This window comes from Sciurus vulgaris (assembly GCF_902686455.1).
Source record: "Sciurus vulgaris genome assembly, chromosome: 3".
Lineage (NCBI taxonomy): Eukaryota > Metazoa > Chordata > Mammalia > Rodentia > Sciuridae > Sciurus > Sciurus vulgaris.
Genome location: NC_136463.1, coordinates 178080473 through 178101383, shown reverse-complemented (window position 1 = coordinate 178101383; position 20911 = coordinate 178080473). Strand labels below are relative to the sequence as shown.

Here is a 20911-nt window from a genome sequence, read left to right as displayed (position 1 = left end):
TATGGTTTGTGTTTATTTCCTAGTTAATGTGTGATAGATTTATTAGCTACCCTCTCGTTCCTCATCCTCACTTCCAGACATCCCAGGTCGCACTAGTGTGTACAACCAGTGTATTATAATGCAGATTCATTTTTTCTAAGCATTCAGAGCAGTTCCAAGTCCTGGTCTTCCTAGCCACTCTCCTGGGGGAGCACAAAGCAAATGTGTTGTCAAAATGACAGGAACAGTGTTCCTGGCGAGGAATTGGGTCCACAGGGCCCTCTGGGTTACAATGGCTGGGTTAAAAATTCCCATTTGATTATGGTACCGCTCACCTCCATCTTGAGATCATCACTATCCGGTTGGATCGGAGTCACACACTTGGTGTGAGGGACAGTAAAAGGGGGTGAGGAAGCCGGGGTGAAAAAATCAGGTTCAAACTCAGATGCCAAGAGCTTTGGGAGGCCCTTGCTCAGGTCTTCCCCACCCCACATTTCCAGTTGAGGAGTGAAGGCTGGGGGAGGAATAAAACCTGCAGGCACCGACTGCTGAGGGGCTGGGCTGGGCTGGCTCAGCTGGGCTGCAAGGGAGGGAAGGGGTTCCAGAAACCGGAAAGCACAATGCTAATCACACAATGGCAGCATTACCGTTCTGTTGTCTGGGCCAGTTAGCGTCACAATAACTGTTCCTGGTGGTCCAGGGGGTCCTGTTAATCCTTTCACACCCTAAAGGCAAACATACCCCAGGATGAAAACCAAACCATGTCATCAACCTTTCAACATGACTATGTTTAAAAGATCAGTTTTAGTGCTTATGCAAGAAGACAGAGCAGTGAAAACACATGAATTTCTCCTTGCCAGTGAATAAACTATAAAGGATAACATACCAAGGACCTTAAACTATCTTACCCCATAAGAAGCCATTTATTTAAATTACCTGTTCTCCTTTTTGCCCTATCACATTATCGCCCATGTGACCCTGTAAGAAAACACAAAATAAAATTGTATTTAAGAACTAAGTAGGCTTGGGGCCCGTGGTGCACACTTGTAATCCCAGCAGTTCAGGAGGCTGAGGCAGGAGGATTGCAAGTTCAAGGCCAGACTCAGCAACTTAGTGAGGCCCTAAGCAACTTGGCAAGACCCCGTCTCTACATAAAATATAAAAAAAAGGACTGAGGATGTGGCTCAATGGTTAAGTGCCCCTGGGTTCAATTCCCAGTACGGAAATAAATACATTAATAAATGGGAATAGCCTATTCTGATTAAAGTTCCAATATTTGCAACTGAACATTTATATTTTAATCTTAAATTTAGAATTATGAAAGTAATTTTAGCTATTTCTTCCTTAAAAGTGGAAACCTTGAAGAGCAGATTTACTCGGTGTGTGGGATGATGACAGGTGGTGTCCAGTCGTGTGAGGTGGGGAAAGGACCCAGCACAGATGACTTTTTTCTGGCTTGGCCCTTAGGTGTTTTTGATCCCACTGGTTAGCCACCTAACTTCCTGTTTAGTTAGCTTCCTTAGCTGGCTGCTGAACTTCCTGATGCCCCAGTTTTGTCATTCTAAAAATAAGAGGGTTGGATTCTGATATTGAAAAGTTAACAGAGGAGCTAAGGATGAAATTCACTGCCTGACTTCACTAGTAGTACAATGACAGAGACCAGCTAAATGTCATCATAGAGGGCTGCTCAATCTAAATCCGCAGGATGATTCATGTTGAAATTTAATCCCACTGAAAGGCATGAAGAGGTGGATCAGGACTGTTTGTGGATCAATGGCGTAATGAGTTTCCCTGGGAGTGGCTTTATTATAAAAGCAAGTTCTCTCTGGTTATTCCCTGCACTGCTATGGGACTCCGCAGAGGGTCTCCACCAGCAGGAAGGCCAATGCTAGATGCAGCCCCTCAACACTGGACTTTCCAGCGTCCAGAACTGTAAAAACTAAATGTAAGAAGTAAATGCCTTGTCAGATAAATTGCCCAGTCTGTGGCTGGGTAATAAATAATCCTTAAATATAAAATAAAACAATCCTTAGACAAACAATTGCCTTTTAAATAGAAACACGTAAAAATAGCCTGCTGAATGATGGTTATAAATAGTCATCTACTTATTAACCAAAGATCAGGTGGATATTACAAAGCAGTCCACTGCCAAAATCTATAGGATGAATTGTTGGGCCACCAGTAGGATTATCAGAAAGGGAAGGCCTATGGATTAGGAATCCTTGCCTTTTCCCTGATAGGAAGCTTCTTTGATCAAAACTGCATCAGGGACCAAGTTGCTGAAGTACAGGGAAGAGAGGTAAGAACCTGGCCTCTCCCCCTTCCCTGCTGGGAATCTGAGTTCCAGAGAGGGGCTGACCCCGCTGAAGAGGCAGCATAGGCTTTTGGGTCAGTTAGGGTGTTCTGACTGATACAACGCACATGTGTGGCTTACCTTAGGTCCTCTAGGTCCTGAAGCTCCTGGAAAGCCCTAGAAAGATCCACAGATTAAAATTATAAGGGGAAACACACACAAGTGAGAAAACTCCCTGAAACGTTTTGCTGTATTCATTTGTTTTCAGTGTCTGTAGCCAAGGTGGCTGTACTCACAAGGAATCCTGGAGGGCCAGGTGGGCCCGTAGGTCCCGGAAAACCTGGGGGGCCTGGCAAACCCTTGAAAAGAAGAGAAGGTAAAAAGAGAGTTCAAATGCCCTTCTCGTCTACGCACAAAGTCCAGTATTAAATGTGTCGAACTATTTTAATAGAATCAGAAGAATATAATGCCTCCCTTCTAAGTGGCCATAATGACAATAAATGCCAGAAAGCATGTTGTCGTTGTGACCAGCTGCCAGAACCACACTGATACTACTGTTTTCAGGGAAATGAGTGGAATGGTTGCTGGTTTTGAAAGTTTGCTTTTTCCTTCGCCCCTCCTCCCAGCCCCCAATTTTTGGCCCATCGTGTTCCTCCCTCAGGACCTTGTCTCTGCGCCCCGTCGGTTTGGAATCCTCTCCCCCAGGTGTCTGTGTGACTCTCTCCCTCTCCCTTCTCTTCATGGAGTTGCCTTCCTACAAAGCCTCTCTGCCTATCCAAATCCAAACCCATTTCCCCTCCCAGACACTTTCCACCCCATTCCCTGCATGTTTTCTCTCTCCAGCCTGACACACTAGAGAGCCTTAATCTAATCTTTCTTCTGTTTCCCCACTGGAATGTAATCCCCGGGGGTATTTTTTCTGAAACTATTTTTGAGACTGATTTGTGCCCCCACTGTATCCCCAGAGCCTAGACTAGTTCCTGCTGCGTAACTGGCATCTAATAAATATTTCTTGTATAAATGAATGTACTGTCTTCAGTGCTATCACAATGACCAGTACAGCGATGTCAGTCAGTACACATTGAAAGGACATACTCCTGTCCCAGACTACTATTGTCCCTTCCAACCAGATTCCCTGCCTTTAGCAGCTGGATCCTTGTTTGTTAAGCAAAAGGCAAGATCCGTCATATTCTATCATCTCTCTGCAGTGGCAATGACTTCTAACTGCAACGCTGCAGTTGTTCAGCTTCTAGTCCCACCTCACAGCTCATCATCAGCCGGCCTGCTGCACCAAGTAGGCATTCCACAGCCTCAACTCAGGCGTTGACTCACTTAGGCGACTATCCAGTCTCCACCCCAAAGTTTCCACTTCTAATTCTGAACAAAGTTAAAAGGCCACCTTTGGAGACCTAAGTCACACTTAGGAATCCTGTACTCGCAAGGAATCCTGGAGGACCTAAGTCACACTTAGGTCTTCAAGGGGATCTTTTGAATCACAAAGCGAAGCATACACAGCCCCAACATAGCCCTGTCTCTGTGCCCACTGGGAATTACCCTCAAGCAGCGCAGTATAGCAAACCACTCGACAGCCAAGGGAGAAAGTTGAATTTAAATGAAGCCCTTTTATTTAATATCATGCAAGTTTTGAAGAGGGCAGTTATTGATCACTACCGTTTTAAATGGGTTTTAGTGTGTGATACAAACCCATCCTCAATTTCAACAAGCAGATTAAGTGGAACATAATCTGTTCCTTGAAATCTCCTTCAATTCAGGAACACCCGTAGGACCGAGACTTAAGAAGAGATTAAAAGGCACATATACAAAATCACCTCAGTGTATCAGGACTGTGTAGGTTCTTATTAGGTGAATGCTTTACAATGAAATGCGGCAGACATGTAAATAAGAATAAACACTAATACCTAAAAGGTTAAGAGACTGAGACAGACATGGAGGGGAAAGGAGCCATGGGGAGGACAGGCTGCAGTGTGGTACCTGGAATCCTGGGGGTCCTGGCAGCCCAGGGTCACCTCTTCCACTGAGTTCTCTATCTTCTCCTTTAGCAGGAGCACCCTGGAAAATGGGGAAGTTCCTCAAACCTAAGCGATGCTACACTTTCAAAAGTCTCCACAGTGACTGAGGGTCCCACTGCTTCAATGGTAAAGGTGCTTTCCAGGACACAGGCAGGAGGTCGGTTCTCTTCTCCTGACCCCATGTCCTTAAAGAATGCAATAAAACCTGTATCCTTAAGATCCATGTATGACAAGAACCAGAAGGAGCTGTTTAATAGGAGTCGATATCATGTTCTAATTATTTTGGTTTCAAAATTGATAAGGACTAGATTGTGAAATCTAATAAGTAATGGCTTCCGTCTCATTATTTGTTATGTTCTCTTCATACAATTAGAGACTTTCAATAGCAATAGTCCACAAATGTCTTACCTTTTGTCCTTTCAGGCCAGGAGCACCCTAGGGACAAAGCAGTGGATTAACCACCAGGGGCAAACCAAACACCCTCCTTCTTGTCCTTCTTGCTGGTTCGGCCTCCATTCCCACGGTTTACTTCCCACTGGTTCTTCAACATGCTCAAATCTCTTCACTTAAACAAACCAATGATTTCCCCCTTCATCTTTTTCCTCCTTCCCAATATTGCCCTCTCTCTCTCTCATCTCCCCTGCAAACCTCCCATTCTGTTCGTCTCCCACTCATTCCTCAGCTCCAAGTCTGCCTTCTGGCTCCATCGGTCATGGAAGTCACCCTTGCTGAAGTCAGTCATTTACTATTGCTATTGCTAAGACCACTGCCAAACATTAGTGCCCATCTTATTGGATTTCTCAGCACATTAGGCAGTCACTTGCCCCTCCCTCCTACTGAAATGTGTCTTCCCTGAACTTCCCCACCACACTGCTCCTGGCTTTGCCTCTGTCACTAGGGCCTCCTCTTATAGGCTCATTTCCTTTAACCTAGACACTATGTGCTGGAGCCATCTTGGTTCTAAGTCCCTGTTCTTCTCACTCGCATGCCTTGAGTAGAAGCCCAGGCCTGAGTGAATGAACCTATCATGCATCCCTTCTTAGATGGCTCCACCTGGACAAAAGTCCAGACCTGGACACACAACGCATTCTTCATTCATTCCCGCTAGTTGAGCATCTATTATGGGCTGCCCCAGGCTTCCCTGGATCCTCTCACATTTGAACACATGGCTTTTATTCATACTTTATATCTGTGTTGAGCAGTTAGAAATGCAAACCTACTGGGACCCCTGGGTAGCCTGGTGTCCCTGGAAGTCCTGGAAATCCTCGGTCCCCCTGGAAGATACCAAAGTGTGTTATTGTTGTTACTTGTTCTTGAATAGTCTATTCAGAGAAATATCCCCATTTCTCTCTTTTGGCCTTGAAATGATAAATTGAGGCAAAGTCACTCAAATTCCTGATGGCTACTGGGTCATGAGGCTGAAGGCCAGAAAACTAGTATCTTAACTGAAAATAGGATTAGAATCCACTTTTCATCAAATTGTGCATAAATGGCAGTCTGGTTGTACCAAGAACTTTTAATTGCTGCTTCCTTGAAATTTTAAAATTAGTTCATTCATAGCCACCATTCTGGAGAAGAGGAGCACTCAGCTAGGACACAAAAGGAGGCAGCTGAACCTGAGAATCTCAGGCCTTCCTTCCCAAAGATTAACTTTGTGCTCAAGGCTTTAGTTTCTGATTTATATATACGATCTCATTAATATACACAACCAGTTGATCCTCATCTTTCTATAGGAGAACGTCCTTCCAACATGATTGACAAGCAAGGAACAAGGGGAAAGCAATAGGAAGGCTTCTGGTTCAAAATCACACTGTCGGTCCTAACTTAAGAATGTTTCCAGGAAGCGTATTTCCCTCTCCTTGCTAAATCTCCTTGACTTATTCACTCAGCAGAGCATCTACTAATTATCTCATGTGTGAGTAGTAAGTACCTTGGAGCCATTGCACCCTGGCAAACCAGCAAGTCCATAAGGCCCAGGATGACCTGGGATGCCCTGCAAGGAGAACAGGACTCAGATCAGGTAAACCAGGAAGGGACCCAAGGGAAAATATGAATAAATTTAAACAGCTACTGAAATACAAATTGATGTTTAAATAATTAAGTAATAAACTTAAATCTTGGTTTTAGATATAATTTAAATAACACAACCAAAACAAAATCATCCAGACAAATTAAAATTGAGATTATCAAGTGAGATGTGGATATTTTAGAAAAAGTTCTTTCTACATAAAATAAAGTCCCTTAATATGCTTCTTTAAGCTGGGGAAAAGGGAGGAAAAAGGAAAAAGAAGTGAACATAGACGTTAAACTTTTCATTATTCTCTGCTATTAAGCAGAATCATCCTGTTCTATCTGCTCTTTTCAATTCTGCTTATATTTCAGGAAATATGATTTGACTCAGAAGTCATACAAAAAAAAAAATCTATGCTCTAGCATAGTATTAAATTCCAGAGTACCATATCTTCATGTGACAAATGTGTCACAACTTGTTTTCTTGTGCTACTGTCTTCACATCTTTATTAAGAGGAACTTATTTTTCATTTTCCAACCACATTTTTTTTCCATTACTTACTGGAAGTCCAGGAGGGCCTGAAAATCCTGGTAATCCAGTTATTCCCTAAAGACATAGAAAAGAGGAGGAGTTGGCAGGGAAAATAGTTTAAAAATGTTCATCCTTATTAACATAAAATTTTTCACCATTGCAATAATCTCTTCCTGCAACTATCATTGGGAATAGATAAAATGATTAGAAAAACAAGAAAGGTCTAACAAATAATTGTAAGTCTGACATTTATACAACTTTTAAAAAGAAGTTAAGGTTGTTTTTGGCTTTGGGGTATACATTTTAAAGGTATATTTTGCATTCAGTAAAATGCTTGTCTTCTGTGAATAGCTTTATGGATGTTTCCTTACTGTGCACCTTTGAATGACCATGACCCCAACAGAAACAGCTTTTCCATCACTCTAGAAGATTTCCTCATGCCCTTCTCCATCAGTCAACACCTGCCTCGGATGTAGTGACCACTACTGTGACTTTGACCAGTACAGATTAATTTTACCTGTTCCTGAGCTTCCTCTACGGAACCATATGCAATCTACTTACTCCCTTCTGATGTGTATAACTTTTATGGGGCAGAGTTGGTCTTTTGAAAAGAATGCTCATCGAACAATCAGGATGGACTGGTTGGAGTACTAACCCTTACACCTTTGAGACCAGTGAGTCCTGGACGTCCTGGACAACCCTAGATTCAAGCGAGAAAAGAAAAAGTAAACACGATGAAAATGATTGGCACTGAGAAGCCCAGACATTCATGATCCCTGTATCATTCACATGCCTAGCTGTTTTGCTCTTGTGATTATTTCATTGTTAATAAGGTTCAATTGCTTGCTTGTTTGGAGCCAAAATGTGTGTTCAAAATGGCAAACAAAAATTCACTGAAACCCTTGCTTCTCAAAGTGGGATTTGAGGTCAGCAACATTAGCATCACTTTGGAGTTTGTTAGAAATTCAGAATCTCAGAACCTTCCCAACTGCCCATCAATCACCCTTACCACCCCTCCCACCCCCAGACCTATTGAGTTTGTATTTCTATAGGATTCTATGGGGATTCTCTTGCACATTAAAGTGCTACTATAAAAGTCCCACATTAGCCAGACAGCTGCAGAGGTTTGATAAGGATGAATGTCACAATTACAATGGCAGAGCAACTAGCAGCCAATATTTCCATGCAGGAGAAACACTTTGTTAACAAAATGTCCCTCACATGCACAAGTAAATAACGAAGCAAGGACTGTCTGAACTAGAGATAAACTTGCTTTGGACACATAATGAATACAGTTTTGAGAGTTTCTTTCTTGAAGAGTAACCTTAAATGGAAACTCTTTTAACCAAGCCACTTGCTGTGAAAATCCCATTGTCCAACAGCTGTTTTCATCATTACAGAGAGTTCCAGTATGTTTTGGTATTTTTGATTATTTGATAAAAGGGTGTTACAGAGCCTTCTGAGACTGGACTGTCAAGGCCAAAGTCAGCCTTTTCTGTCTGAGGTGGAATTCCTGGGTTCATGGACATGGTCAAGGTGGTTGCCTTTCTTGCAGAATGCTATTTGTTTTGTGCAGAAGGCAGAAGAGTGACTTAAAGGTTTTACTTCCCTGTTGTAAATTTTCTCATGCAGAAAATATTTAAAATTAATAGAGGTATCTTATAAGTCTGAAAAATCTTTTTGTTCAGGTGTTAATATTTTCTAATTATCTACCTTTGGCTAGATTTTCTTCTGAGGTTATAGTAAGCTTTAAAAGAGGAACGACCCATTTTCTAGATTAATTTTATGGAATTCTTGCACATTGTGTAAACCAAACCAAGAATCATGTGTTATCAACTATTATTTTAATTGAATGGGGCATCTCTAAAGAAAGACTGAAGAGCCTCAAGCAGAGTTAGGCATAGAGAACTGGGGAAAAAGGAGGCAGCCCCATGCTGACCTAAGTCCGAGGCTGAAAAGGTAAACTCACTGAGGTGGAGGAAAAATCCAAACTCAAGCCCTGGAGGAAGTCAATGGAATATTTAGACTCTGCCCAGAAGCTGAACTTTTCAAAATTAGGATCCAAAGGAGAGATGAAGAAAGAGAACACATACATGAAAATGATAGACACAGAAATGGTAGAATTCCTAGAAAACAGCCACCTTTTGCATTTTTACTGTAAACTGGAAGTTTGGATTTAGTTTCTTAGGTTTCAAGAGTTTGATCTGGTCACTATGTGACATAGAAATACATATTTGGTCTCTGCCCTCAGTTCCTGGCACAGAACTCTAAAAACTCCTTGTTTCCTGAGTGATGGATGCTGAGGTTATCTTTTGTCCTAGTTCTTGGTCTTTGACTCCAGTTTCTGGCATAGAGCTTCTAAATCCCTTAGAATTTCCTGGGTGACAGAATGTCTTTTGTTCTAATGAGGTAACTCTTGGTGGGCTCCTGGATGGGGCCTGGTGACCAGAAAGACTAGCTATGATTAGAAGGGAGGAACTTTTAGCCCTACCTGATCTTCCCAGGAGGGACAGGGACTGAAGATAGAGTTAATGACAGGCCAGGTCTGGAAAGGAGCCCTTCCTGAGAATCCCTTTAGTGTGGATACTTCAGAAAGCTTTCTGGATTAGTGAATATCTCTGGTCCAGAAAGGAGAGGGACAGAAGGTCTTGGGACCCTTCTGGACATTGACCTATGTAGCTCTTTCTTTGGCTCTTCCTGGCCAGTTGACGTGCGTGTGTTCTTGAGTTCAACTAGCTGTCATAGCTAATTATCAGACTTGAGGAGCGGGGCACAGGAACCCCCAATCTGTAGTAAAGTTGAAAAGAAGTGTAGGCAACCTGGGGACCCATCACTTGTGACTGACATCTAAATTGGGGAGGGGTAGTCTGTGGAACTGAGCCCTTAACCCATGAAGTCTGCTCTCACTCTGGGTATGCAGCATTATAACTGAACTATAGGACATCCAGCTGGAATGCAGACAGCTGAAGGATTGTTTGATATGAGAAAAATAATATAAAAGCAGGTTCAAATTTTGATTTTGTCACTTATTAGCTGTGTGACGCAGGAAAAATTACTTCAGTACTCTGTCTCCTCAGTTATAAGGTAGAGACACTATTAGGAGCTGATGAGTCACCACAGCCATGACTTTTGGGGTCAATGTGAGGAATGAATGAGGCTCAGTTGGGAACAAATGGCACAGAGTCAATATACAGTACGTTACTGTCATTTACATGTTCTCTACATGATCCTAGTCCATATTCTAATGCAGTATCAAATTTTTAAAAGACTCTGCATAGATGAATTGTCATTATCTTTTACAACTTTTCAGTTAGTTCAGCTAACGGGTTAGTTAGCCCGTCATTGGCAGAGTGAATCAGAGTCCAGGTTTAAGTCTAGTTAGTGTCCCCAGCAGGAAAGAAGAGTCTGCAGATCTAGTGGTTAAATGTGTGGTGAATGTAAGTGCAGCAGGTTCTTAGGAACTTGATGCTTAAGGGTCCAGTTACCCCGGGGCCCAAAAGAGGACCAGGAAGTAATGGATTGGGAGTCAGGTAGGTGGAGAACCTGGGAAGGGGAGATTCCAAAAGCAAAGGCAGACAAATGACTCAAGGGGAGGAGAGAGATCAATGCCACTGAAATCAAAGCAGAGGGGTTCCAGTCAGATAAAGGCCCAGAGGCGCCCTTTGGCAGTAGTCATTTGAAGGTCATTGGTGATTTTTGCAGGGATATGTTTAGGGGAAAAGGGCAAAAGGCAAATTATCACTGGCGAAGGAGTGAGCGGCAGTTTAACTATCCCTTCAAGAAGCTGACAGAAAGGTCAGGGAGAGGTGGCAATCCTCTGGCCACAGGACCTAAAAAAATCTAGCAGCAGGTTTGTATGAATTTGATAAAATCTTTGCATGTCTCAGGACTGAAAGAGAAAAGTCAGTGTAAAGAGGAAAGTCAGGCTGCAGAGTCCCGGAATGAGGTTCCAGTGGAAAGCCCAGGGGTTGGGGTGCAGGTGGATGGATAGGTCCTGAATGGAAAGAGAAAAGAGCACAATCTCTCAAGGTCGGGCAGATGCAGGTGTAGAAACTGCATAGGTGGGCGATGCAGAGGAAGCTAAGTGGGGAGCTGAGGATAATGATTTTACTGTAATAGTCCTGAATAGGCTGGGTTTCCAAGGGCTCAGCTGATGGGAGACCAGGAATTCATCAGCATCAACCAGTTGACTCACCTGTGGATCCTCACTGTCTCAGCAGCCTGCGTGTGAAGAAGGGTTATGTGGACAGGGAATTTTCCAAGCCCACAGGAGACATACCTTGGGTCCCTGTGGTCCAGGCAAGCCTTCAGGACCTGGAAATCCTTTCTGGCCAGGAGAACCAGGGGGTCCAGGAAAGCCTTTCTCCCCCTGTTAAAACCAAAACAAGAGACACAGAACAGCAACTATCCAACAACTAACACTCCCGTGACCATCACGTTCGCTTCTTTATGATTTCTTGATGACAGTTTGCATGATTTTTTTTTTTAAAATAAACTAATAAGTAGCACCCAGAATGGGTCACTAGAAAGCTACCAGGTGTTGGCACTTGTCTGCAGGCTTGAGAGTGCTGGCACTTGATCTTATAGAAACTTCTTTTCCGAAATGGTGAAGCTGTGCAGGAACAAGATTTAGGGAGAGGGGGTCAAAAATTGAGGGGACAGTAGTTAGAAAAATCAAAGTTAGCGGAATGTTTTTGATGGGGATGGAGAGGGTGAGGGTAAGGCACAAGAATGTTTTGAGAGTGCACAAAATTATCATGCAGTTTTAAAAAAAGAAGACACACTCCTGGGTGTGGAGACACATGCCTGTAGTCCCAGCAGCTCACGAGTTTGAGACAGGAGGATTGCGAGTTCAAGGCCAGCCTTACCAATTTAGTGAGTAGGAGATGCAGGAGAGATATCAAGGGCAGCATGCCCCAAAACATGGGCTAAAGAATTTTTGTTTTAGAAGTCAGAAAATTTTATGGGAAAGTTCCTGGTAAAAGTGAATCAAAGGACTTTAGACCTGATTAGCCATCAGATGGTTTTATCAACAAATATCTTCTCATGGACACAGATCCTGGGATTATTCTAACAGGAAAGACTACTGATCAACTTGGTCAATTTCGTCACACAATTGGCAAAGAGATAGGGAGAGAAGGGGGAAGGGAGAGAAAAAGAAAAAATTAAGCTTAGTTATTTCACATTAGTGTATTTGCATTTGCATATCCAATAAAAAGAAAATGTGCTAGACTCCTCTCACGACTCATTTTCATACATTCTAGAATAGCATCCTGTAAACAGTTGGGACTCAGTAAATGATTCAATGCATGATGAATCACAGAGAGAGTATGTTCCAACATGAAAGTGAATATACTACATTCATAACTTTGGGAAAGAGCCAAAATAAAACTACACGTGAATTATAAAATGATTTAAACTAGATGTAATAAGTATTATAGTTAGCATAAAACTTATGTGAATTGTTTTATCTAAAGAGCTTAAACATGTTTTCTTAAAAAAATTTCTACATAGTCACCCTTTAATATTGTTAAATAATTAGTGTCTCAGAGGAAAGCATTTTGCAAACAAAGAAAAAACTTTAGTTCTTCTTCTGTTTTAATTATCACAAATTGCAAGTTAATGGAGCGAACTAATGAGATTTCACGGTATTCTTTTTTTCTTGAATTCTGCAATGGAGCTACTTCTACTTCCCTCTGCTGAATTTTGGCCTCAACTAGAGTGCTAAGGCAGAACTCTTCCACCAGGGGGAGATCTTGTTCCAAAGCTGCAGGACAACATCTGCTGGCTTCAATGTTTATTTTATGTTAAAGTGAGTGAATCAAGTTGTTTTCATTTCTTCTCTTGTGTTTAGCAACATTGTAAATAGTGTATACTATAGATGATTCTTGTAAACTTTCTTTTCCCTGCTAACTTGCTACTTAGTTTTTACAGGCCCAAACTGTTAAAATCTAGCTGCCAGGATTAGGCAAATTCTTTGAATCTTTCTAGAAAGCTTTCCTTTTTCTTTTCTTTCTTTCTTTCTTTCTTTGTTTTTTTAAGGTAATGTATATATCCGATTACTGTAAAATTGGATTTGGGAAATGGAACCACATACTGAGGATCCTTCTGCCACTGAAGAACCATGAATTTCTTGATGACACTTATAACAAGAAGATAAAATATTATTATTATTATTTTTTTACCTTTTCCCCTTTGACCCCATCACAGAAGCACTGGCCTTTGTCTTTACAGACGCAGCCCTAAGAAGAAGAAAAGAGAAAGGGTTTGTTTTAAAACAGCTTGATTGATCCTTGATAGGGCAACAGCAAACATTTCTTTGTTCTTTGGGTGTGGATACTATTCCAGGTACTCAGGAGGCTGAGGCAGGAGGATTACAAGTTTGAGACCAGCCTGGACAATTCCTCAATTTTGTCTGCGGATGTAGCTCATTGGTAGAGTTCTTGCCTAGCACCTATGAGGCCCTGGGTTGAATCTCCAATACCACAAAAAGAAACAAACAAAAGTAAAAGTCATTAAAGTGAGAGTTATATTATAGGAAAATGTCAGATGAATGTACATCATTTTTTATTGTACTTAGGACTTTAAAATAATTTATTTGTGGGAAAAAGTCAGTTATTCCTTTTTCCACCAGAATAATAAATGAACCATATGAAACTGTCACTGTTGTAGGTAGAAAGCTAATTTAAAAAAAAAAAAAAAAAAAAAGGCAAATTCTCAGATTCAACATGTCATTATCCTTGTGTGTGCATATAGGTGCACTGTGTATGTGTACATGTGCCTAATGTATACCATAATGTATATGTAGCTATTTAATGCACAGTGTCTTCCGTAGGGGATAAACTTTTCTTTTCCTGAAATAATATTTGAGACTGAGGAAAGATTATCAATATCTATTACGTCTTTAAAGAGAACAAACTAATTCACTAAAGTTAGTATCAAAAATCTTTTTCTTTTTTAATGACAACAGCAATTCAGCAGTGAGATGGGGAACTCTTGTTCCTTTTTTCTAAAAAAAATTTTTTTTAGTTGGAGATGGACACAATACCTTTATGCAATTTATTTATTTTTATGTGGTGCTGAGAATCAAACCCAGTGCCTCACACATGCTGGGCAAGAGGTCCACCACTGAGCCACACCCCAGCCCTTATTCTGGTTCCTTTGACACACTTACAACCTCAGCCTTCATTACTTTTGCACACATTAACTCTAACAAAGGTCAAGTTTAAAAAAAAAAAAAAAATACCTGCCAGCAGAGAAATGAAGAGAAAAATAGTTTTAAAAGTGTGTTTAATATGTGTTTTGACACAGATGATATATTCTATGGTTATGTATTAACCCTTTTCCTTGTTTTTCCTCCTGTTTAATATTAACTATATTAAGCTAATATTAAATATTAATTGATAGTAGAGGCAGGGCAAGTCTAGGAGATATGCTAACTAATTGTGCAGATTTTTGAAAGAAATTTCCTGAGATATTCCTGAAGCAGAGAATTTTGTGCAACAAGAATGACAGTGGGGCTGGTCAGTGGCAGAGCCCAAGGCTCTGGGTGAAATCCCCAGCGCTGCCAAAAAAAAAAAAAAAAAAAAAAAAATTTTTTTTTCAATGTATTTCCTTAGCCTGGAACAGGCGGCTTTTCCACCATTCACAGAAGAGACTGCATAGTAAATTTCACACACTCATCATTGATCCTTACATTTATATATATTGTAATTTTTTTCTTTTTCTTCCCTCTCTTCTCTTCCCTTTCCTCCCCCCTCTCTCTCTCTCTCTCTCTCTCTCTCTCTCTCTCTCTCTCTCTCCCCTTTCTTCCTTCTCTCTCCCTCCCTTTCCTTCCTTTCTTCTTCCTTCCTTCTTTCCTTCCTTTCTTCTTTCCTTTCTTCTTCCTTCCTAGTACTGGGGATTGAATCCAGGATGCTCTACCACTGAGCTACATACCCAGCCTTTTTTAAATTTTTTTATTTTGAGATAGGGTCTCACTACATTGCCCAGGCTGGCCTTGAACTTGGGATCCTCCTCCCTTACCCTCCTGAGTAGCTGGGAAGTAGGTGTGCACTTATGCACCAGATTATTTATTGTACTTCGTATGACAGGAAAGGAACTGATTGAGAAAGAGAGTCTATAGGCTCTTAAAGAGTCTCTAAAGGGATCTGGTATTTTTAGGAGACCAAATAGGTCCAATTTCCCTCGCAGATATTCGGGGTCATTAAGTCATATGTTGACTTCACCCAACCTTGCCTTTCTGGATTTTTAAATGTCTGCGTTCATGTCAGTCACATATTTAAGAATTTAAGGCAGCTGTTCTCTAAGCTTGGGTTCCCAGGTCTGCAGCATTAGCATCACCTGGAAATTTGTCAGGAATGCAAGTTCTCAGCCCTGCTCTGACTCGCTGAATGAGTGTGGGAGGCTGTCAAAGATCTGATTTTTTTAATGGTTTTTATTGATGCATTATAATTATACATGTCCGTGGATTTCAATGTGACATATTCATATATGCACATAAAGAGATATATTTGCTCTGCAATTGCAAGAAAGCAGTCAGACCTGAGAGCCCCTTTGCCTGGGGATGCTTTTGTCACTGGGATCAAACAGAAGTTGCTTGAAGACTAGACCTTTGGGTTTTTGCTGCTGGTTAAGTGCCCTTGGAGCCTTGGTCTCAGGAGGAGAGGCTGAGTGTGCTGCTCCCCCACAGTGCAGGGCCTCAGCAAGGAGACCTGGAGTTCTGCACCCAAGGGCACTGCATTCTTTGGCAAGGAAGCTCAGCCTGGGCAGGGAGGTTGAGCTGAAGTATACCCAGAGTGCTGGCCATTGTTTCAAATGGACCATGAGCATGCTGATTCTTCTGCCTCCCAGATGCCATCTAGCACCTGGATGCTGAGCATCCAGGGTCAGAGAAAGGAGGGGCAGATGGCAACCTTCTAACCCCTGAGAATTTGTAGAGGTCATGGGACAGGCTTAATTTTATTTCTTGGAGTAAGTCATATGCACCATTCCCTACTAGAAATCTTTCCGTCTCAACTTGAGTAAATCAGTGTTTGCACATCTCCACACTAGACATGGCCCCCTTTCTTACTGTGCTCACGTATCATTGTGGTTATAAGTTTAATGCGTACTTTCCCTGAAGACTGTATGTCCCAGGAGAGGAGTTACACAGTCTTGTTTGCATCAGTATCCCTGCCATATAATATGTCCTGAACCAACACTCAGGAATGAGTGGATGGGTCAGGGAGTGAGTGCACAGTTACTAATTTGTTTATGTTGAATTTGGACTTGGAATTTTAAAGTACATGAACTATATGTTTGTACTGGGTTGCTGTTATGGATTGGATGTGAGGTGTCCCCCAAAAGCTCACATCTGAGACAATGCAAGAAGGTTCAGAAGAAAAATGATTGGGTTGTGAGAGTCTTAACCCAATCAGTGAATCAACCATCTGATGGGATTGAGTGGTAACTGAAGTAGGTGGGGCATGGCTGGAGGAGGTGGGCATTGAGGGCATGGATTTGGGGTATATATTTGTACCTGGCAAGTGGGTACCTCTCTCCTTGCTTCCTGATCATTAAGTAAGCTGCTTCCCTCTGCCACACTCTTCCGCCATGATGTTCAGTCTCACCTTGAGACCTGAGGAATGGAGTCTGCAGCCTATGGATTGAGACCTTGAAAATGTAAGCCCCTAAATAAACTTTTCCTTCTCTACAATTGTGCTGGTTGTGTCTTTTAATCGCAGCAGAGAAAAAGCTGACTACAATAGTTGCCATGATTAAAATTCTTTCTATATGTATGACTTACGAACAATTATGGTTGAGATGGTTAAACTACAAGTTTGGTTACTTTAATACATGTTGAAGTCAACATAAAGCTAATTATTCATTGGTTGCTTATATTAATGATTTAATCGTTTATTTTGCTGCTTTGACAAGACCTGACCAGAACAATTTTAGAGGAGGAAAAGTTTACTTAATGGCTCATGGTTTCAGAGGTCTTAGTCCGTAGCAGGCCAGCTTTATGCCTTGGGACTCCAGGTGAGGTAGAACATCATGGTGTGGAGAGTGGCAGAGGGAAGCAGCTCACATGGTGTTCAAGAAGCAGAGAGAGAGAGAGTCTCCACTTGTCAGATACAAATATACACCCCAAAGTCACGCCCCCAATGTCCACCCTCTCCAACACACCCTACCATTTCAATTACCACTCAGTTAATCCCCATCAGGGGATTAATTCACTGATTGGATTAAGACTCTCACAACCCAGTCTTCTCCTCTGAACCTTCTTGCACTGTATCACACGTGAGCTTTTGGGGGATGCCTCATATCCAAATAATAACAATTAAAAACATCATTTGGAAATAATTTAAACCTTAAAAGAGTTGAGAAACAACACAATAAGTACTTACATACTCTCTCGTTTATGTTCAGCCATTGTGGACATGTTCCAACCACTGCACCTCTTTCTCTCTCATGCCCCCCACCACATTTTTGCCTAATCATTCAAAACTAGACTATACACAGCCTGACATTTTACCCTAATACTTCTATATTCATTTCCCTCAGAGAGTATGTTCTTATTCAATTACAGCAATATTCATAAAATAAAGAAATTAATTTCAAGTTACTCGTTTTAAGTAAGATCTTCAGTTTTATACAAGATCCTTAATGACTATAGAAAACGAGAAGTTGTTTAGTGTTTAGCAAATCTTAGATGTGATATTGAGATTTCATCTCAGTTAAGGCTTTCCACCTACCTGTAAGCAGTACATGTGATCTGAAATCAACAAGATCTCTCAGAGTTCCCCAGGATTCTTAGGACCCACTCAGGTAGTTTCAGAACTTGGTATGAGCTCATGTTCCTCTGCGTTCCCTTTCTGCCCAGAGTGTGACTTATCACCACATGCAGCTATTTGCTTTTCCCTTCTTATTTTTATGTATGTATGTATGTATGTATTTATTTTCTGTTAGAACTACCCTTCCTGGTGTTTTCCATTATTGTCCTTCAGTTTGGATCTTGAACTTTAAGGGGCAACATATTGAGCTTTGGGTTATATTATTTGGTTTGTTTTCACATTAAGGTAGAAGTCTTATTTGATCATTTGGCACCAGCTAGTTGAATGGTTGAAAAAGCTGGTCAAAGTGAAGAAAAAATAAATAAATAAACAAGCCAAGAGATACATAAATGTATCTCAAGAGATACATAAACATTTTAATTTAAAATATATAAGTGCACACAGATGCTTCATTTGTGACTTTTCTTTGGGAATGGGTCTGCTACTTTGAGTTCTACCCCTTTATTCTTGATAAATCACACCCACAATGCACCCTTGACAATTCCAAGTTTTGGTGTCTTTTCGATATTTGTGGAACAATCTAGTGTAGAGTCCTTCCAGATATTAATCCATGTTTTTTCTAACTTTTCAATACTGTCTCAGCCATACCTATTTGAATAGCAGTTTTTCTCTCAATCTTATTTTATCACATCTTTCTTGTTTCCAGAGAAACAAAATTCTCTATGCACCTGTATTTAATCAAACTGTTTTATTAATGTTTAATGGAATTATTTGGTTGTAATGAAAAGTGTACTTGGCAGAAATTAATTAAAAATATTTTTGGAAAAATTTAAACCCTCAGAAGAGTTGAGAAACAGTACAATAAACACTTCTATACCCTTTTCTTTAGGTTCACCAATTGTTGACATGTCCACTCCATCTCTCTTTCTTTTGTTCTGCATTTAACAAAATATGAGTTAAAGATCCTAATGGTACTTGATACTTATAACTGACTGGAACTCAATCACATGGAAAATGGAAAGAACTAACCTTTGGCAATCATAAAACCTGGGTGTGGCACAGGCATGAGCTAATGAGCTGGGGAAAAGCCCGAGGTCCCGCTGAGCCTGTTGCATAGAAGGTGTGGAGAGTTCTGGTCCATGCAGCTTTCAATCAAATGGCGAGTCTCTGTGAGAAGACCTGCCATATCTGTTCCTACGTGTCGCCCTACCATCCATGTTCATGTGGCCTGGTCTGTCGATGAGACTCTGAAGCCAGGTCTACAGCTGTCTTTCTATGTCCGGGTTAGCAGAATTGCTCCAAAATTGCCCCAGCTTTAATTCTCAGTTAAATTGGCAAGGCGTGGCCTGCCTATCCATCTGCACAATGGGGCTGACGGGGACTTCAGAGTATGTGACAATTTTGCTGACATGTAGATCCTCCACCTGATTGAATGAACTCAAAATTATAATCAGGGCAGCTGGCTGGCAGTTGTTCAGCTGCTGGTCTAGAAAGGAAACCAGGCCTGTGTGATCTGTGGAGCCTGGCACCGGGCCTAGTGAAGTCATTTGGATGATTCAATGATTTCGGATAGAGAGGACAGTGGCCCAAGACTCCAGTAAATTCTCTTCATTATGCTGTTTTTCCTTACATAAAATTTAAAACTTGCAGATATGTTTCAATAATTCAAATAGAATATTTGACCAAATGATACAGGGGACATATTTTCATCCATGTTGATTTTGGTCCACTTTTTTTTTTTTTTTGACCTGTTTCTGAAACACCATGATTACTTTAATGGGATATAACCAATTAATTAGTATTCCAATGCTAAATTACTTAAAAACCAGTATGGCCTAAGGTTACTCAGGAAGCATAACTGATGGATATTTCTTAAGCAACATTTTAATGATTTTTCTTTTTCCAACCATAAAGTGCCTCTTAACTTCCTTGGATCACACCTCGGAGGAGTAAGAAATCATTTGTCACGAGCAGAAAGCTCTAAAAAGTGATATTGTGGCTTTCTTTCCCTTGAAATTCCTTGATTCGGATTATATGGATGTTTTAGCACCTTTTAAAATACTAAATAGTTCACCTTGTGGTCGTAATTTTTTAAATAGTTGCCTTCAGTTTTTTGAAGCCTCACTTAGAATGCAAAATAAACTCACTGCAGAGAATCTAGAAGGGTTTAGAATTTCAGAAATCACAGGTCACATATGTATGGACCTGATCTGCCTTTATGGATCACCCGTGCAGGATCTGCTCTCAGCTTTGCCGGCGACTATCTGAGGTTTGGGGCAGATTCCTTAATCCTTCCAAGTTGCCTCATTTGTAAAGAAGATGATAAAATCTCCCTTGCAACATTTTTGTGAGGGTTTGAGATTCTGTCAAAACTGCCTACAGATCTCTGTGCATCAATAAGGTCCCTGTCAATGCGGCAGCCCTTGGTCCCCTCTTCATTAAGACATCTTATACCAGAGGATACACGTGAGAGCTCCTGATCCTTCCTGTGGTCACCCTGAACCAGCCATGTGCCTCAGACATTTCCTTCTCAAGTTTGTCCAGTGCCAGAGAAATAGTCCCCACTCAAAGAGTAAGGGTAAAAGACTGAAAATTACTTTTGCTGTGCTACAAGTGATTTAACTAGTAGTTGTTACAGTATTTTTAGAGTATGCTGAGTAGAGAGTTGATTAACCACATTCAATTTGTACACGAGCACAGACGCCATAATTAGTTTTTATTCATTGAACAAAATATTGGTTAAAGATTCCAATGGTACTTGATGCTTATAAATGACAGATACCCAATCAAATATACTCTACAAAGGCAGAAAGCACTGCCTTTATGTCAACTCATGGTGCCAAGGCCTCACCCGAACATTGCAGGCAGTGGCAGAGGCATGAAGGGCTCCAGCTTCCAGGTCAGGCTTCCTGGGTCTAAATCCTTGCTCAGTCGAATCACCTGTGTGACTTTGGACACTTGCTATAAAACATCCTGAAAATGGGGTCTGACTGGTAAGCACAGGTAAAGTGCTGGAGGAGTAGACGTACATAGAATACTTACTGATGTCTGTTACTATGGGCATCACTGATTTATCAACGGACTGTTGCTCCTCAAATGCTCACAAGTTGAGAGCTCTTTACTTTCACTGAACCACAAGTAAGAACTGCTTCCCAATTTTGTACCTGCCCCAACACTGGCATCAGTAAAAAATTATCCTTTTCACTCTTAAAACTAATACAAGATCTAAGTAAGTAAATACATTTTTGTTGTTCATAGGTAGTCCAGAAAATGATTTCCAAAGCGTCTTGGC

The 20911-nt window shown here is 41.1% G+C and overlaps 1 protein-coding gene across 4 annotated transcripts in view; it reads right to left on the bottom strand.

Annotated features, from left to right (window-relative positions):
- COL4A3 (collagen type IV alpha 3 chain) overlaps positions 1-20911 on the bottom strand; it is a 144086-nt gene that overhangs the window by 66098 nt on the left and 57077 nt on the right. For 3 of the 4 annotated variants that reach the window (XM_079132611.1, XM_079132614.1, XM_079132612.1), the window contains 12 exons: positions 13030-13086; positions 11124-11213; positions 7500-7544; positions 6875-6919; positions 6233-6295; positions 5523-5576; positions 4711-4737; positions 4265-4342; positions 2569-2631; positions 2414-2449; positions 916-957; positions 627-704 (listed from right to left, as the gene is read on the bottom strand). In XM_079132611.1, coding sequence (XP_078988737.1) covers positions 627-704; positions 916-957; positions 2414-2449; positions 2569-2631; positions 4265-4342; positions 4711-4737; positions 5523-5576; positions 6233-6295; positions 6875-6919; positions 7500-7544; positions 11124-11213; positions 13030-13086 — 678 coding nt within the window. Of the gene's footprint in view, positions 1-626; positions 705-915; positions 958-1355; positions 1645-2413; positions 2450-2568; positions 2632-4264; positions 4343-4710; positions 4738-5522; positions 5577-6232; positions 6296-6874; positions 6920-7499; positions 7545-11123; positions 11214-13029; positions 13087-20911 lie in introns of those variants that run through there. The other variant, XM_079132613.1, reaches the window with a different exon arrangement.